The 14995-nt window shown below is 48.2% G+C and overlaps 1 protein-coding gene across 1 annotated transcript; it reads left to right on the top strand.

Moving 5' to 3' along the window:
* Positions 1-586: 586 nt before the first annotated feature.
* Positions 587-9966, top strand: LOC122373699 (the record flags this gene model as incomplete). Its single annotated transcript, XM_043352009.1, has 3 exons — positions 587-960; positions 9050-9141; positions 9478-9966. A coding segment is annotated over exon 3 (486 nt), but the record flags the coding sequence as incomplete, so codon positions are not given.
* Positions 9967-14995: the final 5029 nt, after the last annotated feature.

A 14995-nucleotide genomic window follows, 5' to 3' on the forward strand; every position in this document is an offset into this window, starting at 1 on the left:
GAGTCGGCAACTTTTTTTAGTCGAGCACAACCCTGCTGAGGACACGAAACATGGCGTGAGAGAGCAAACGGTTTGTTGATGATTGATTCACATTCGACAGTGATTTACTTGCCAGTGAAGGTTGCATAAGTCCGTGGTGTAGTTGGTGTTAATTGCTCCAAATCAACCACCCGTTATGCTGTCTAATGTCTATCACATTTCACCTACTTATAACAATGGAGCACACACGTGCGAGCAGTGTGAGTGCAGTCACGTGCGACCCCCCCCCCCCCTCTTCCTCTAGCTAAAACCCTCTCCTCCCACTTCTCGCCTCAGTTCGTGGAAGGTCACAGAGGGTGGTTTTAGGACTCGGAACAACTCGTCTATTCGGTGCTGTATGAGCAAACCTCACCTCGCACCCCCCCCCCCCCCTCTCCCACCCTCACGGTCCTGGTCCGGGACCATCCGGACCGTGTGGTCCACCAGCTGAGCAGCGTGGGGTCCGCGCCGCAGCGCTCCTCGTGTCCCAGATACCGGCCCGGCTGCGTCACGGTTCAGTACCTGGCCGAAGTAACGGCTCGCTGCCGCCGCCGCCGCCGACGCCGCTGCGAGTCGCGATGGCACTCAGTGAGACTGCGCTGACTCCAGTCGCAGCTCGCTCCAGGTCGGGACCACAGCACAGTCACAGCGCCGCTGGAGGGGAGGGCACCACGCGGCCGAAGCAGCACACTTGAGGATTCACGCAGGCGAGGCGAGGACGGCTGGCTTTTGGAGCGAGCTGACGCTGGTTTGGTTAGACTCAAGTTGTGGGTATTGTTTGGCTACTGACACTTCAGCTGTGACCGAGTTTAGTGCAGCAGTGATTTACTGTGTTCGGGTGAGAGGAGACAACAAACTGACTGAGCAGAACGACTGCAGCGCACGCGTCAGCTGACCGTCACAGTTAAACCGATCATCGGCAGCCAGTGACGCAGAAGGCAGGTGAGTTATTCAGGGCCAGTAGTATCAGAGTTGGGCAGCATGTAAAGTCGATCCGGTACACTCTACCGGCTCTTGTTTTCAGATATCTGCGTCTGTAAAATGCTAATTCGGTTCAACGTTGGCTCCACCACGCCTCGCAAGCCAAAGTGGATGAGTTACAAAGGGTCGAAGCCTAACATTTATGTCAGGTCTTTTCTAAATTCTATGGAGAAGTGAAGTGTCTTCTCTCAGTATACCTGTATCTACCTCAACTGAACAATGAACAGTGATCAATTAGCTGCATTTTTCTATCATTTAGAACGCACGCTTCTACCATTTCAATCAGCTAGAGTATAAAATTCCGACGTTTTTAACAAGCCAGCAGGCCACAAGGATCCCACGGAACCTCAAAGATAGCTGTAAGGCGTACCAACCGTTCTTTACCTCACGTCACGATCGTGAAGCGAGCGTACTTACATAATTCGCGAGTCACGACCACTCTAGTCACGAGTATCGTGTATAAACACTGTGATTGAACGGCGCACAGTGGCCGCAGTCGTGTCTTTGGCACATCTGGCAACGGTGGGAAGCTTACTCACTCAAGTTTGACCGCTTCTTCCAGTCGTGGCATCGTCTGACATTATTTCCTGCCGTCGCCTGATTCTTAGCTGTTGTTATATTCCAGTTTGATAAACACGCTGGTCTTAGCGATTTCAAAAACATCTTCCCTTAGCCCTTTTCACGTAGAAAGACTATCGTTGTTCATTGTTTTGCTTATCATATCATTTAAAATTTAAATCCAGCTATCCGATAAAGGCGTCCCTTGACACTGCTTAGTATAGCACTCCAACGGCCTATAGGCCGATGAAAAATTAAATATAGTTAATTCTTAAACAATATAACAAACCAATGTCTACCAACATATGTGCACCATGCTACCATCACGTCCATTCAACCTTGCCACGAAGAGACGCACTACACCTTACGCAATGCCGACGGCAGTCTCGGACTCGGTGACCCAGTGAGCTCTAGTGACGTCACACACTGATGATATCACACTCTGCTGCCGTCTGACACGCCCAATGAGCTCTCTGATGACGTCACAGCCACCCCGTGACCTGCCGAGCTCTTCATCCGTGCAAACTGAACACGTGAACACCAGACTGTGTCTCTCATGTCTCTTCACAGCTCCTTTACAGATGCGATCGATATCTATGTAATTGTAAAATATGCAACCAGCCGACAGCCGTGAAAGAAATGTGTCTTCACTGACAGATCGCTTGTCTCAGCAGTCAGCAGTAAGCCGAGCTCTCATACTAACGCCGTCTAGCATTGCTTCAATAACCCTGCAAACCATGTCTGGCACTGAGAGAAGTCTGTTTCAACCTGGCTGTCTGATAACTAAACCAGTTCGTTAGTTATCTGGATAAAGCCACGTTGGGGTCTGTCTTGCTCAGGTTGTGACTATCAATCCCGAGTAACGATTCAGACACATTTTTAGTCACATGGTGCCTAGCTCATTTTTCCCTGGTTCTCCACAATTGTTCATATAAATTTCTGATACAGGTTTAATTCGGGTCACGGTACGTAACAGCATGGCTCAGTCACCGTTGTAAACACAGGACATGTCCAGTGTCAGTTTTATTCTACTGACCGAACTGATCTCTGAGGCATGAAACTAGCTTTAGTCGCTTCAAACTGAAGAACCATATACTTTTGTTCGGGAAATTAGATGATCGGTACTGGCTGGGTTGTCCAAATAATGTGATAGGGGAAGGCTGAAATTTAGACAAAAAAAGAATCACGCTCATTTGCTATTTTTTTTCGTAACCTGTTCATTGTCAGCTGGAGTAAATCACTACTTCTTCCTCGCGGATATTGTGGTTGAAAGTAGCTATTTAACGTTCGAATGATTTAAAGGTAGTGTGCCACCTTTGAAAGATTTCCCATTTTATTTTTCCTAGGATAAGAAGCTTCTGTTTTTACCTAATATCGCAAAAAAAAATCAAAAATGGGCCTGGAATAGTGCCTTTTTCGCCTAAAAGTTTTTCGGTTTTTAGATATGTATAACAACTGTAGTGGGCTCACCTGCAAACAGGCGTCGGGCAACAATCGCGAATGCGGCGCACTTGTGACAATAAGCAAAGGTCATTATAGTGTTACGACCATACGACGTACGGGAATGAGTTATCAGCTGTCTAATCGTAGACAACACAATATCGAGCCTTAAAGTGTAAGCCCGTATTGGTATTGTTTCTTTTATTTGGCTGTCGAACATTATTTATGGTTTGAAATATGATTTTATGTAAAATAATTGATATGAAAAAGCCGTCTTATAAGTTATGACCCCATTTCACCACACGCAAGTGGCAGAAATGACAATGATCAGCTGACGCATTTTTCTTGGCCGAAGTCAGAGCGCGCGGCCCGACGCACCACGCGTATTTGGAAATTCCGACCTCGACGAGCATCAGAAGCCACCTAACAGGCGTGTTCGAAACCGCAGGAGATGATGATGAACGGGTTTATCGAAACTTGATTGGATGAGCATATCGGTAATAGCGATTTCAGTGTGTGCATTTATTGTTCATAGTGGTGTGAAATGTGGTTGGGGTACGACCGACAACCCGTCGGGGCGAATTTCGCACTGGGGTACTCAAAATTTGAAGAATTTAAGACGTTTCCATGAGTTTTGAAGGTATGGATAAGTTCTAAAAATCCGGTTCTCCTTATCTGGGCCATTAACTCCATACGGTCCAAGAAAGCTGGCACACTAACTTTAAATTCATCCACTTGAGGCATTTATGTAATAATAAATGGTAGACGTGCTGTGTGCAGCCGATGTTCTTCATTCAAAACAGTAAACGAATAAAGATCACAGCGCACTGCTTGCACTCCCGCCGTTGCTTCCGCCTCGTGACGTCACTGCGGGCACGACGTGACGTCACTAGGGGCACGTTTGGCACGCAAAACATATGCCAGACGGCGCTTTACCGCAGCGGAACCCGTTTGAAACGACTTATGACGCTAGCAGTATGTACAGTTAGCCAGCCACCTGGTGCTTCGTTTGCCGTCCGAATAAATAACGCAGATGGATTTAAATTGTGCTTCTTGTGAGAATGTGGTCAGGAGTTTCAGGAACTGTTGATGAGACACACGAAGAAGGCAAAAGAATGCATGCGTGTGTAACGGTAGTAACGACAGTAGCGAGCCCACAATGAATTCCTTGATCACGCTGTTGAAATTACCAAAAATAGGAAAAAATAGACAAACCAAAAATAACTGTAACATCAGCTTCGAATTGAGCTGCTCATGTCACAGTTGTTGGCATGTATGTTGCGACTTTTGATGCTAAAGGATAGAATGATCGAGCAAAAACCACAAAAACCGTGAACCGTGAACCATGAACCGAAACCGTGAACTTCAAAAACGTGGGAATATTGGCAGCCTTATTACCAAAGTTCCAATTCAGTCATTTTACCGACATTTATGTGCGATTAGCATCAAACCCACCTCCAATAGTGACGGCTTTCGATCAATTACAGCCCCATGCACGGCATTCCCGTGACAATAAATCACCCGCCGGCCGACACGCTCCTGGAGTTCGACCGTCGAGTTCTTTGACGAACCTATCCACTCGAAGTAGGTCCCGGCGTTTTCATGATCTACCAAATGAACAGGTTCAGTTCAATGTTGTAGACGCCATATGTAGGAGTTTCAATGGGATGCTTGTCACGTACTCCTCTCTACGTTCGCCACAACACGCTACACCACGTGTTGGATGATACTCTGACGGACAGAAGTGTTACACTAAAGTGCGCGTCACGCGATCCATCCAACAGACACAGAGCGATGTCGGTTTGACAGACTCTTAAAGCGCGGCCGAGATGGGTTCGTCAACGATCTGGTAACCACCACAGTCCGGAGTGTACGGATGCCAGATGTTCGACCGATAACGAACACGCTCTTCAGGAGTACCGGGGACGTATCAATGGCGGTACTCTGGTGACCGAACGTAGCTCCGAAAACCGCTGACGAGCTGACGAACACAGCGATGCGTAACAGATCCGCTGCTTTGGCTCGGCCGACTGTGGTGGAGCACTGAACGGACCACGGAGGGTGTCATTATCCTGTCGGACAGCTGATACCACTGTTGTCAGCTCGTCAGTGTGACCGGTGCCGCTAGCAGCCGTCACTGTTCTGAACAGCCGCACCAGATTCGGAGATACGTGGTGGCGGACATCAGCATAGGCGGATAGTTGTGCCGAACTGGGGGTGCTCGGGCGCAGCAAATCCGCCGCCGCCCTAGCGGTGACCTTGACCTCTGCCGTCTGCTGTGGCTCCAAAGCCAAGCCGGCGTGGAATTGGGAGAGCTTCCTTTCCCCAGTCAAGCACAATTTTCCACCTACACACAGAAAAATATTAACACCGTTAGCGGTGTAATTGCACAGTACATATCTGAGCACTTGAGGAAAGTTAATTTAGTCCCTTCACACAGAAAAATATTAACACCGTTAGCGGTGTAATTGCACAGTACATATCTGAGCACTTGAGGAAAGTTAATTTAGTCCCTTCCCCGCTTAAATTACTCGCGCTTCTAAATGAACACCAGGAAGAAGGTAATAGAACACTGTTAGGAGGGTTGGGTGTTTTGCTACATGTAGTAAAACACCCAACCCTCCTAACAGTGTTCTATTACCTTCTTCCTGGTGTTCATTTAGAAGCGCGAGTAATTTAAGCGGGGAAGGGACTAAATTAACTTTCCTCAAGTGCTCAGATATGTACTGTGCAATTACACCGCTAACGGTGTCAATATTTTTCTGTGTGTAGGGACATCAACCTGATCATTTTGGCTTTTGTCACCAGTCTTATGCGTTAAATGCTCCACCGATTCCTTCATTGTATTTTGGGGTAAATTACATAGGCGGCAGCCGGCATCCAGAATGACTGGACAATGCTGATCAAGGTTGAGGAATGTAAAAAATCAAAATAGATGGAAGATAGCAAACCATGTGCAAGTGAATCGAACATAGAGAACATAGGAGTTTGTGCAATAAGCATCCTTGCTATTACAGCAATGTGTTTTTGTGACGTAGGATGCCATATAATTTTCACTTGTCAGGCAAAATATTGCTCCTCTTATAATATTTTGCCCGACATACCTAGTACTAACCGGTGGCAGCCACGCATCTTTGATATTCGTATCGTAAATCGATTACAGTTTTGTACTTACCTAATCCATGACATATCTGTGTATCTAATGTTTCACTGGCGTTTTTCAGAAATCGTGACTTTGCACTGCATTATAAATGCACCACGTGCAATGCGTAGTGTGCACGCCATGGTTGCACGACGCACCATGCACTGCATGCAGTGCACAGTGAGAGGATGCACTTCGTGTCACTGCTTCATAAGACTGATAGTGGCACGGTTCGCTGCACAGAGAGTTTCGTTTGTAGCAGCCGTCACCCTATCAGAAAAGCAGGCCAGAATGCATATGAAGGGAAATCTGACGGTATCGCAAAATGTCCCCTTTGTCTCTGTTTAGATATGCGATCGGAGTTGTGGGTTATGACCATGCTAGTAAATTGTTTTCGTAGGAGCTGATGTTAGGATGTCACATATGAACACCAAAATGAAGTGACACAACACGCTATAGTTGCGGGGTAGGTTTGGCGGATTAGGCTCCTGATGGTTTATGTTCCGGGTAATATAGAGCCATGGACTCAACTACTAGAGTCATCTGCTTTTACCATTAAAAGTGATATATGGAGACGCGATCTACAGAAATATAGTGCAATGTTGAAAGACCCCAGAACTGGCGTAAGCTTGAAAATTGATCTCTTCGGTGTGATCTGTTTACCCTCATAATCACATCGCCCTCACACCATCCGCTCCACGGCAAGGTGTGTGCTGCCATATCTTCTGACTATGCTTCCAATTTCCATATCTCCCTCGTCCTCTCTGACCATCGTCCGTATAGCTGTGGTGAAGAGAGACTCGTCTCGGCGACAACCCTAGGTGTAAAGGGGGCCAGTGAGCGTCTTGGTGTGACCATCGAGGTGACCACAGTTGGTCTTCTCTCGTTGTGGTCTCTCGATTGAGCCCGTTCCTCAGAGTGGCCAACTGGGTTTGGAGAGGGAAAGTGAGCACAGTAGGTCCGGTAGCGAATCTGGTCTAAGGTCTGTTGTCTTCTTCGCTGTTGCGTGAGAGGAATCAGTCGGAGTGATTGAATTCGTGGTGGAAATTTCAACATGTCGACTATCGAGACTGAATTATCGGTTTTGAAAACATGATTCAGTGATCACGATCAACTCGAGTTTTTATACTCTGTCAACTATCTATCCTGAATCGGTCAACTAGCCATTGATCGGATATGAATTGATAAGATGAACAACTAATATATTGTATTCTTGCAAGAGTTGGGAAGTCTTTTTATGCTGCAGATTTCTAGCTTTTCTCACATAAATGATCCCCACTTCAACCTTCCAATACTTTCTTTTGGAAGTTTTACGCGTGAAAATTAGTAATGACAATTCCTACGACAACCGTTCTTAGAAACACATTTTCACATAGAAACGCACATTTCGCAGTATAATTGGCTTGAGTGTAAAAAGGAGTCTCACTCTCACATACACTGAAAACTGTCGGGGTGCTTGAGCCATTGTCTCGCCGGCCACTGCTATGAAATGCATGCTGTCCACGCAGTGTGGCCAGTTGTCTGCGGTATAGAAGAAGTCACTGTCCGCTTCACGTATCTGGTTTTCACAGTTCATGACTTCGCGGTATTGTGAAGACTTGCTGAAACTGAAAACACGGTATGGTTCACTGTGCATGAAATTAGGGTGTGCTGAGATTGTCAGTTTAGCACAAACAGGAACTCTGCAATTGTACATCAAAGTTGCAAGTATCATGGAATATGCTGTAGTCTCTGTTCCAAGCTCCAGTGCTTTTGTAAGAATAAGCTGAGCGGGCGAAATTTCTGTTTGATCTCTATCTTCATTACGGGACAGATCCTACCAACCGATAAACTCGCCCAAGGATTATTACTGTCTCGGTCATTAGTTGCTGCTGGAAAATAATACAATCAATACGCAAAACTTAACATTTAGCCTTGTAACGAGCACATCCATCTTTTGTGTCTAACATTCGTGAGAGCTTTTCATTTGAATAAGTATTTGAACAACCCATATTTTCTGCTGCACTTGCGAGTTGCATTTTTTCAGCCCTCGACTCGTTTCAATAGCATAAAAAAACGCTCCGAAACTTCAAAACGTGACACATTGACAGCATTGTTTGCCGTGCACCCTGACAAAGTTTATATAAATCCCGGTCATATCGTTACGTCATTGTTCAAACATAAATCGCCTACCGATCGTCCCACCTCAGCCAATGTTCACACCGGGCTCTAACTGTCGTTCACATCGCGCCTCTAATGGTCCGTTAACACCGAGTGTCTAATTGTTCGTTCCAGTCAGCTGACCTATACTCATTGTCCCACAATCTATCTCAGTTGGTAGCACTCCCTTGTGTCTCACTTCCCTGGCCTGAATTGACGTGACCCATCTCACTAGCTTCCACCTTCTTCACTGAGCAGGAGTGTGTGATCAAGCCTGAAGTTTGCCCTATATTATCCCTACCGGACGGCGTAGCTCGAGATCGATTGGTAGCCTAGTTTGACCTGGTTACCGACGGTCTCGGGTGGCCGTCTCGAAGGCTCCCAATTGGTGATCACTGACTGGTGACTGGTGATTAGTGAATGGTGATTAGAAGCTGCCATTACGTCTTATAGCAGAGAAGGAGAACGGTCCCTAACAGATCGCTCGTCAGTGTAGCGGTAGGAGCGTGATGGTGAGGTGCGCGCTCTCCTGTTGTTCCTGGTGAACAGCAGAAGTGCCTTGGTATCTTGGTGACAGTTTGGTGATAGTGACGTTCTATGATTGGTGTCTGGTGCATGAAGTGACCAGTGATCTAAAGCCACTTACGCCACTACATCACTGTGTATGGGTTATTGTGATGGCTAGTGTATGGTGACTTGACGTCCAGAAAGAGACAGAATAGCCGGACCTGAATGGGCAACTAACGAGTGACACTTCTTCTTCTTCTGCAGGAGATTGCGGCATGTAGAAATACCCTCGTCACTCATCTGTAGTAAGACGTGGAAGGCTTCGAAAACCCTTCCCAAAATCAGCTATAAATAAGGTACGTTCGTAGTCCAGGTGTTTTTGGAAGCGATAGCGTTTATTGGCGTTGGAAGGGATCAAATCAATCAAAATTATGTGCAGAGTTGTATCCAACATTACTTGAAACTGGGAATGAACTATGAATTGGTGCAGCTAAGCTGCGTACCACTTTGTTGTCTATCTGCACCTGAATTTACTATATTCTTACGTTTTTTTTCATTGTATGAAAGTCGTTAGAATATGTTTCATTGAACTTCCCCTTCCGAAGTTGATCATTCTTTATTTGTCCACTAGCGAACGCAGCCAAAACCAATGCAATGAAGCTCTAATCACGGTATTTAATTTTTGCTTTCAGAAAATGAAGGTGCTTCTCGCCGTTTTCCTGATCTGCGGGACGTGCACATCCGCCGCCGATTCCTCAGCTTCGGCTTCGGATGTCTCCAGTGCAGTGTCAAAAGCCGAGCCCAGTCGTGGCAGCGGCGAATTCGCCTCCGCACGTGCTCTCATCGAAACCCAGACCTCCGCTTTGGAAAATATTCTTGGCAAAACGCCAAAAGACGAAGCTCTCAAATCTCTATCGCGAGAATCTCGGCAACTGAGCGAGGATTTCGCCTCCACAAGTTCTCCACCGACGGAGACGGTCCTTGAGGATGATGACGAGCTGACCGATCAGGAGCGGCTGGATATCCTTCAGGAGCTGGAGCGGCTCAACAGCACAGAGCCGGAGCAGCTGCCTCAGCCGGAGATGTTCATTTCACACGTCAGAAACTACTGGCGACGGCAGGAGGAAGCGCAGCAGAAGATCAGGAACGAGATCCTGGACATGATCCTGCCCAGGAAAAAGGTGAGTTGATGTGTTGACTCCGTAGTAGCTGCGCTTGACCTTTTTTTTGTCCGCGCCCTTATGGGCAATTCACCGTTTCATAATGCTGTGCTTTATTGTAATTGATTAGATGCAAAGGGAAGAGTGAAAACTGGTCCATTAAAAACTCGGTTTGTCAGCCAGGGCCTATTTTAACATGTTAACTGGGGGGCAAATGCCCCCGCACTCAACAGAATTGCCCCCCCAGTCGTCGAGATGTGCCCACTATAAAAATGGGCATAAAGGAACACGGTGACAAACATACAACTGTGACTTGTTTTGCAATGGATGTCAAATGAGTCAGTCTGCAAGTAATGACCAGTGGTGGATCCAATGGTGGGTCATATGGGTTATGACCCCCGCCCCCTTTGGCCCGGGGACACCACAGGCCTGCCTGGGGCACCACCGGCCTGTCAGGGGCACCACAGACCTGTTGGGAGCACCATCGACCTAGGAAGAGCACCATAGGTCTGCCAGGGGCACCACAGACCTGCCAGAGGCCCCACCGGCCTCGCAGGGGCGCCACCTTGGGCCTGTCAGGGATACCACCACAGGCCCGCCAGGGGCACCACAGGCCTGCCAGAGGCACCACAGGCCTAGCAAGGGCACCACGGGCCTGTCAGCGACACCACGGGCCTGTCGGGGGCACCTCAAGCTTGTCAGGGCCAAGGGACACCACAGGCCTGTCAGGGGAACCAGAGGCCTAGCAGGGACACCACATGCCTGGCAGGGGCACCACCGGCCTCGCAGGGACATCTTGGGCCTGTAAGTGGCACCACGTGCCTGTCGGGGACACTCCAGGCTTGTCAGGAGCACCACAGTCCTCTCAGGGCCCAGGGGCACCAGCGGCCTAGCAGAGGCACCACCGGCCTAGCAGGGACACCAACGGCCTCGCAAGGGCATCATGGGCCTGTCAGGGGCACCACGGGCCTGTCGTTGGAACTTCAGGCTTGTCAGGGGCACCCACAGTTCTTTCAGATGCACCGGCGGCCTAGCACCATGGCACCATGTTGGCCGGGATTGCGATTCGGCGCATGTCGCCTCGCATTAGCCGCTCGTTTGCAGTCTTTTCGTGGTTTCAAACGTTCAAACATGGGATATGATGTTGCTCCCATGCATTCGGGTGGGTATCAAGGTCACCGGAAGGTCAGGTCAGGCCATTTACCTTTGATGACCTCGGTTCACATTTTCGAGTTCTATATGATTCTAGGCTAGTTTTTGGAGCTAAATTCGAATTTAGCAACCATTTGACCGATTGCCAAGTAGTTTTGGTGCCTTCGTAACATGTTACGAGGCTGTCAGAGGCGGTTGCCACCTACTACGAACACCCGGCAAAACCCTTACTGGTTTACCTGACCTGACCTGACCCGACCTGGCCTAAATGCATGAAGACATCATCTATAATCATAACTAACATGATATCGTGATCATCACCCCGAAAAAACATAGCAGCCACCCTTTACGATGCTCTAACAGGTCTCGATTTTCCCGACTTTTGGGTCATTGACCTGACCTGGAAGGTCAAGTGATGACGACCTAGGACCTTAACACTCGCCGGCACAGGCCATTTTGCGTCCTTCGACGGCACAAGGGGGGGTTGGTACGACCCCCCCTCGCGTTTGGCCGCTGATCGAGCTAGAGCTTCGCGGAAAAAACGAGCGTGCTGCCCGTCACGAGAGGAAGCCGATGATATCCAATTTTAATGTCCTAGGTCATCGGGTGACCTTCCAGGTCAGGTCAATGACCCGAAAATCGGGAAAATCGGGACCTGTTAGAACGTCGTAAAGTGTGGCTGCTATGGGGTTTTTCGGGGTGCTGATCCGAATGATATCATGTGAGTTTTGATCACAGATGATGTCTTCATGCATTTAGTCCAGGTCGGGTCAGGTCAGGTCAGGTCAACCAGTAGGGGTCCTGCCGGGCATTCCTAGTAGGTGTCAACCGCCTCTGACAGCTTCGTAACATGTTACAAAGGCACTAAAACTAGGCTTCGTAAATGTTCATCGGGTTGCTAAATTCGAATTCAGCTCCAAAAACTGGCCTAGAAACATGTAAAACTCGAAAAAGTGAACCGAGGTCATCAAAGGTCAATGACCTGACCTGACCTTCAGGTGACCTTGACATCCACCCTAATGCATGGGAGCAACATCAAATCACATGTTTGAACGTTTGAAAGCACGAAAAGCTTGCAAAAGCGCGGCTAATGCGAGTCGACATACGCCGAATCGTGATTCCGGCCAAACATGGTCTCGGAAAGTAGGTCACAGGTCAAAGGTCATTTGGGTCAGGGTCATGAAATTTTTAGGGTAGGTGTAAAATTGATAAATGTGAGGGTACTGAAAGTTTCGTTGCAATCGGCAGCTTTTTACGCGAGTTATTCGCGAAAAAACCTTAGGGGGGTTGCATCAACCCCCCCCCCTGTGTCGGCGAGGGTCGGCGAGGGTTAAAATTGGGTATCATCGGCTTCCTTTCATCACGGGCAACACGGTCGTTTTTTCCATGAAGCTCTAGCTCGAGCAGGGTCGAAACGGCAAGGGGGAAGGTCCAACGGACCCCCCCCCCCCCCATCTACGTTCGCAGCTGGAAAATACCAATACGGGCGAGGGTTGATGGATTATTAGAGACAATTTTCCAGGTTGCCCCCCCCCAGTCAAATTCCCTTAAAATAGGCTCTGTTGTCAGCCAAGCGAAGTTATATGCATTTTAAATTGAAAGGTGCATTAGCCATTAGGTACCCCAAAAGTCAAGCATGTGTTACGGTGCTTCTGGCTCGCATTTACCCGTGAAAGCTGCCCGTGCCGCCGCCTATTGTATTCAAGGCAGCTACTTGTAGCCAGGTACCGCTATATTTCATTAATATCTATCACTCAGGCCACTATTTAGGCTCCTCGAACGTCACGACAATGACTTGCCATTGCATGCATAATTTCTTACCACGTGTAAACTAATTAGGTTAGTACACTGTCATCTGGCCGGTGCCAATCACGCGATATTCAGGGCATCTCATTGGGTTGCCGACTAAGCAGCGAGTTTGTCGGCCATGCAGCATACCTACCTTGGTTGTCACGACCTGTTCTCTACATTCAGAGCCCCAGAAATGTTTTCTACATTCAGGGCCCCAGGGGTCAAGGGTTTACCTTCCTCTGTCCTTACCGACTGCCACGTACTTTTCATGTACAACTATAGAATACTGTATACGTGCATTGTTCACGAACATTAGACAACGGCTTAGGAACACTATACGATTCGCTGAAAACCGCCTATTCATTTCCGACTCTTCATTCAGATTTCTAGCGACGCCCTTTGCCTATCAACCGCAGTAATCTGTCCGACGCCGAAGCTTAGCCAAATGTGTAAAAGAGGATTTGTGTAGTCTAAAATCGTTTGCCCAATAATGGAGTTATTTCAGCGTTTACCAATGTCCATTATATTTCATTTGGCACACTCTGTCCAATGTGAGAACTGAGAGCTTAGTCAAATGTATAAAAGTGACGGCCATTACTAGCTCGCCTCCTCTGTTGTATGTGAGAGCTGTCAGCAGTCTCTATCCAATATAAGAGCTCCCAGCAGTATCCAATGTAAGAGCTCCCAGCAGTTCTCTATCCAATGTGAGAGCTCCCATCCGTCCTATGGCCAATGTGAGAGCTCCCAACCGTCCTCTGTCCAGTGTGAGAACTCCCTGCCGCCCGGCTCGGCCCGACACTCCGTTAGTGAGTCTGTCACGGTTGACTGACCATCAGACACCTGACAGACGAGTTAGCGGTCACCTCCCGCCGCACCCCACTCTCCCCCTCTCTCTCTCTCCCTCTCTCTCCTCCTGCACTCTACCTGTGGACTTTCGATAACCGCGGCAGGTGCCTTCATTAGCACGTGCAGTCAGGCCACTAGGGTGGCCGCTGGCCTAATTGAAGCCTTTCTCTTGGAGAGATGTGACCATTATCCGGGGAGGGGAGCGAAATACAAGGGGGTGATCTAGAGAGGAAAGCCTGGATGATTGACGGGAGAAATTGGAACAACCCCATAGGCGGCGGAACGGGGAGGGCACCGGGGCACCATGCCCCCTTTGATTTTTGCATTTTAACATTAGCCCTATGGGCGTTGCATGGAAAGAATGGGACCAAAAGTCGCCAGTGCCTCCCCCCCCCCTCTTAATTGAAGGTGTTCCGCCTCCACTGAACAATCCGTGCAGGATTCGAAACACATGTAAAAGTTATGGGTCCGTTCGGTCACGCCAAATTCAACCTGCTTTTGAGCTTGACTGATTATTCAGACTCATCAACAGGGAAGACTGATCATATGACTAAAATTGTACGCGTAGAGTCCGTTCGATTATCACGTGACCTAGATCGTAGTGGCTGCCAAACAAATATACCGTATCACGTGATATCAGTCATGCGTGTGTGATGGATGAGGCGTGTGCGTCACGTGATGTTTCGTCTCGTGATTGTTGTCGTCAGTCATTTCTCGCCTATCCGTCTAGAGATGATAAATGTCGCGAAGGCAGGCGAACCGCGTGTGAACAATCTGTTAGTGTAGACGATAGCTAAGCTAACGGGAAATGCAGTTCTGAGACACTGGTTCTAACACGCGGGTACGGAATAGCGCTGGCTGCTTTGTCATCGGCGATTCTAGGATTCCAAAGAATGTTTGTACTCGTTTTGTCAAATGATGCCTAAGACTGTGTTCTGTCATTATACGCAATTAGTTATGTGCCTTTGCAAACATTCGTCCAGTACTTCTCTTTTCGTTATCTTTCGGAACCTCTTACTCTGATCAGTTTTTGTACTGAGCGACTAACTGTGGCTTATACCAACGTGTTAGTTGTTACCAATACCATTGTTTTGAAATGGACGCACATGCCACAAAACGATAAATCTAGTTCCACCTACAAACCGGAGCAAAACAACACCAGTTTCCCATTACTAATGTGTGTCGGCCGGTTGTGTCAGGTGGCACCGCCGCACCGGGCTGCAGTGATGGGTGGGTACTCGTACAACAGAGCCTGATCTGT

This window comes from Amphibalanus amphitrite, unplaced genomic scaffold (genome assembly GCF_019059575.1).
Source record: "Amphibalanus amphitrite isolate SeventyFive unplaced genomic scaffold, NRLGWU_Aamphi_draft 001537F_arrow, whole genome shotgun sequence".
Classification (NCBI taxonomy): Eukaryota; Metazoa; Arthropoda; class Thecostraca; order Balanomorpha; family Balanidae; genus Amphibalanus; species Amphibalanus amphitrite.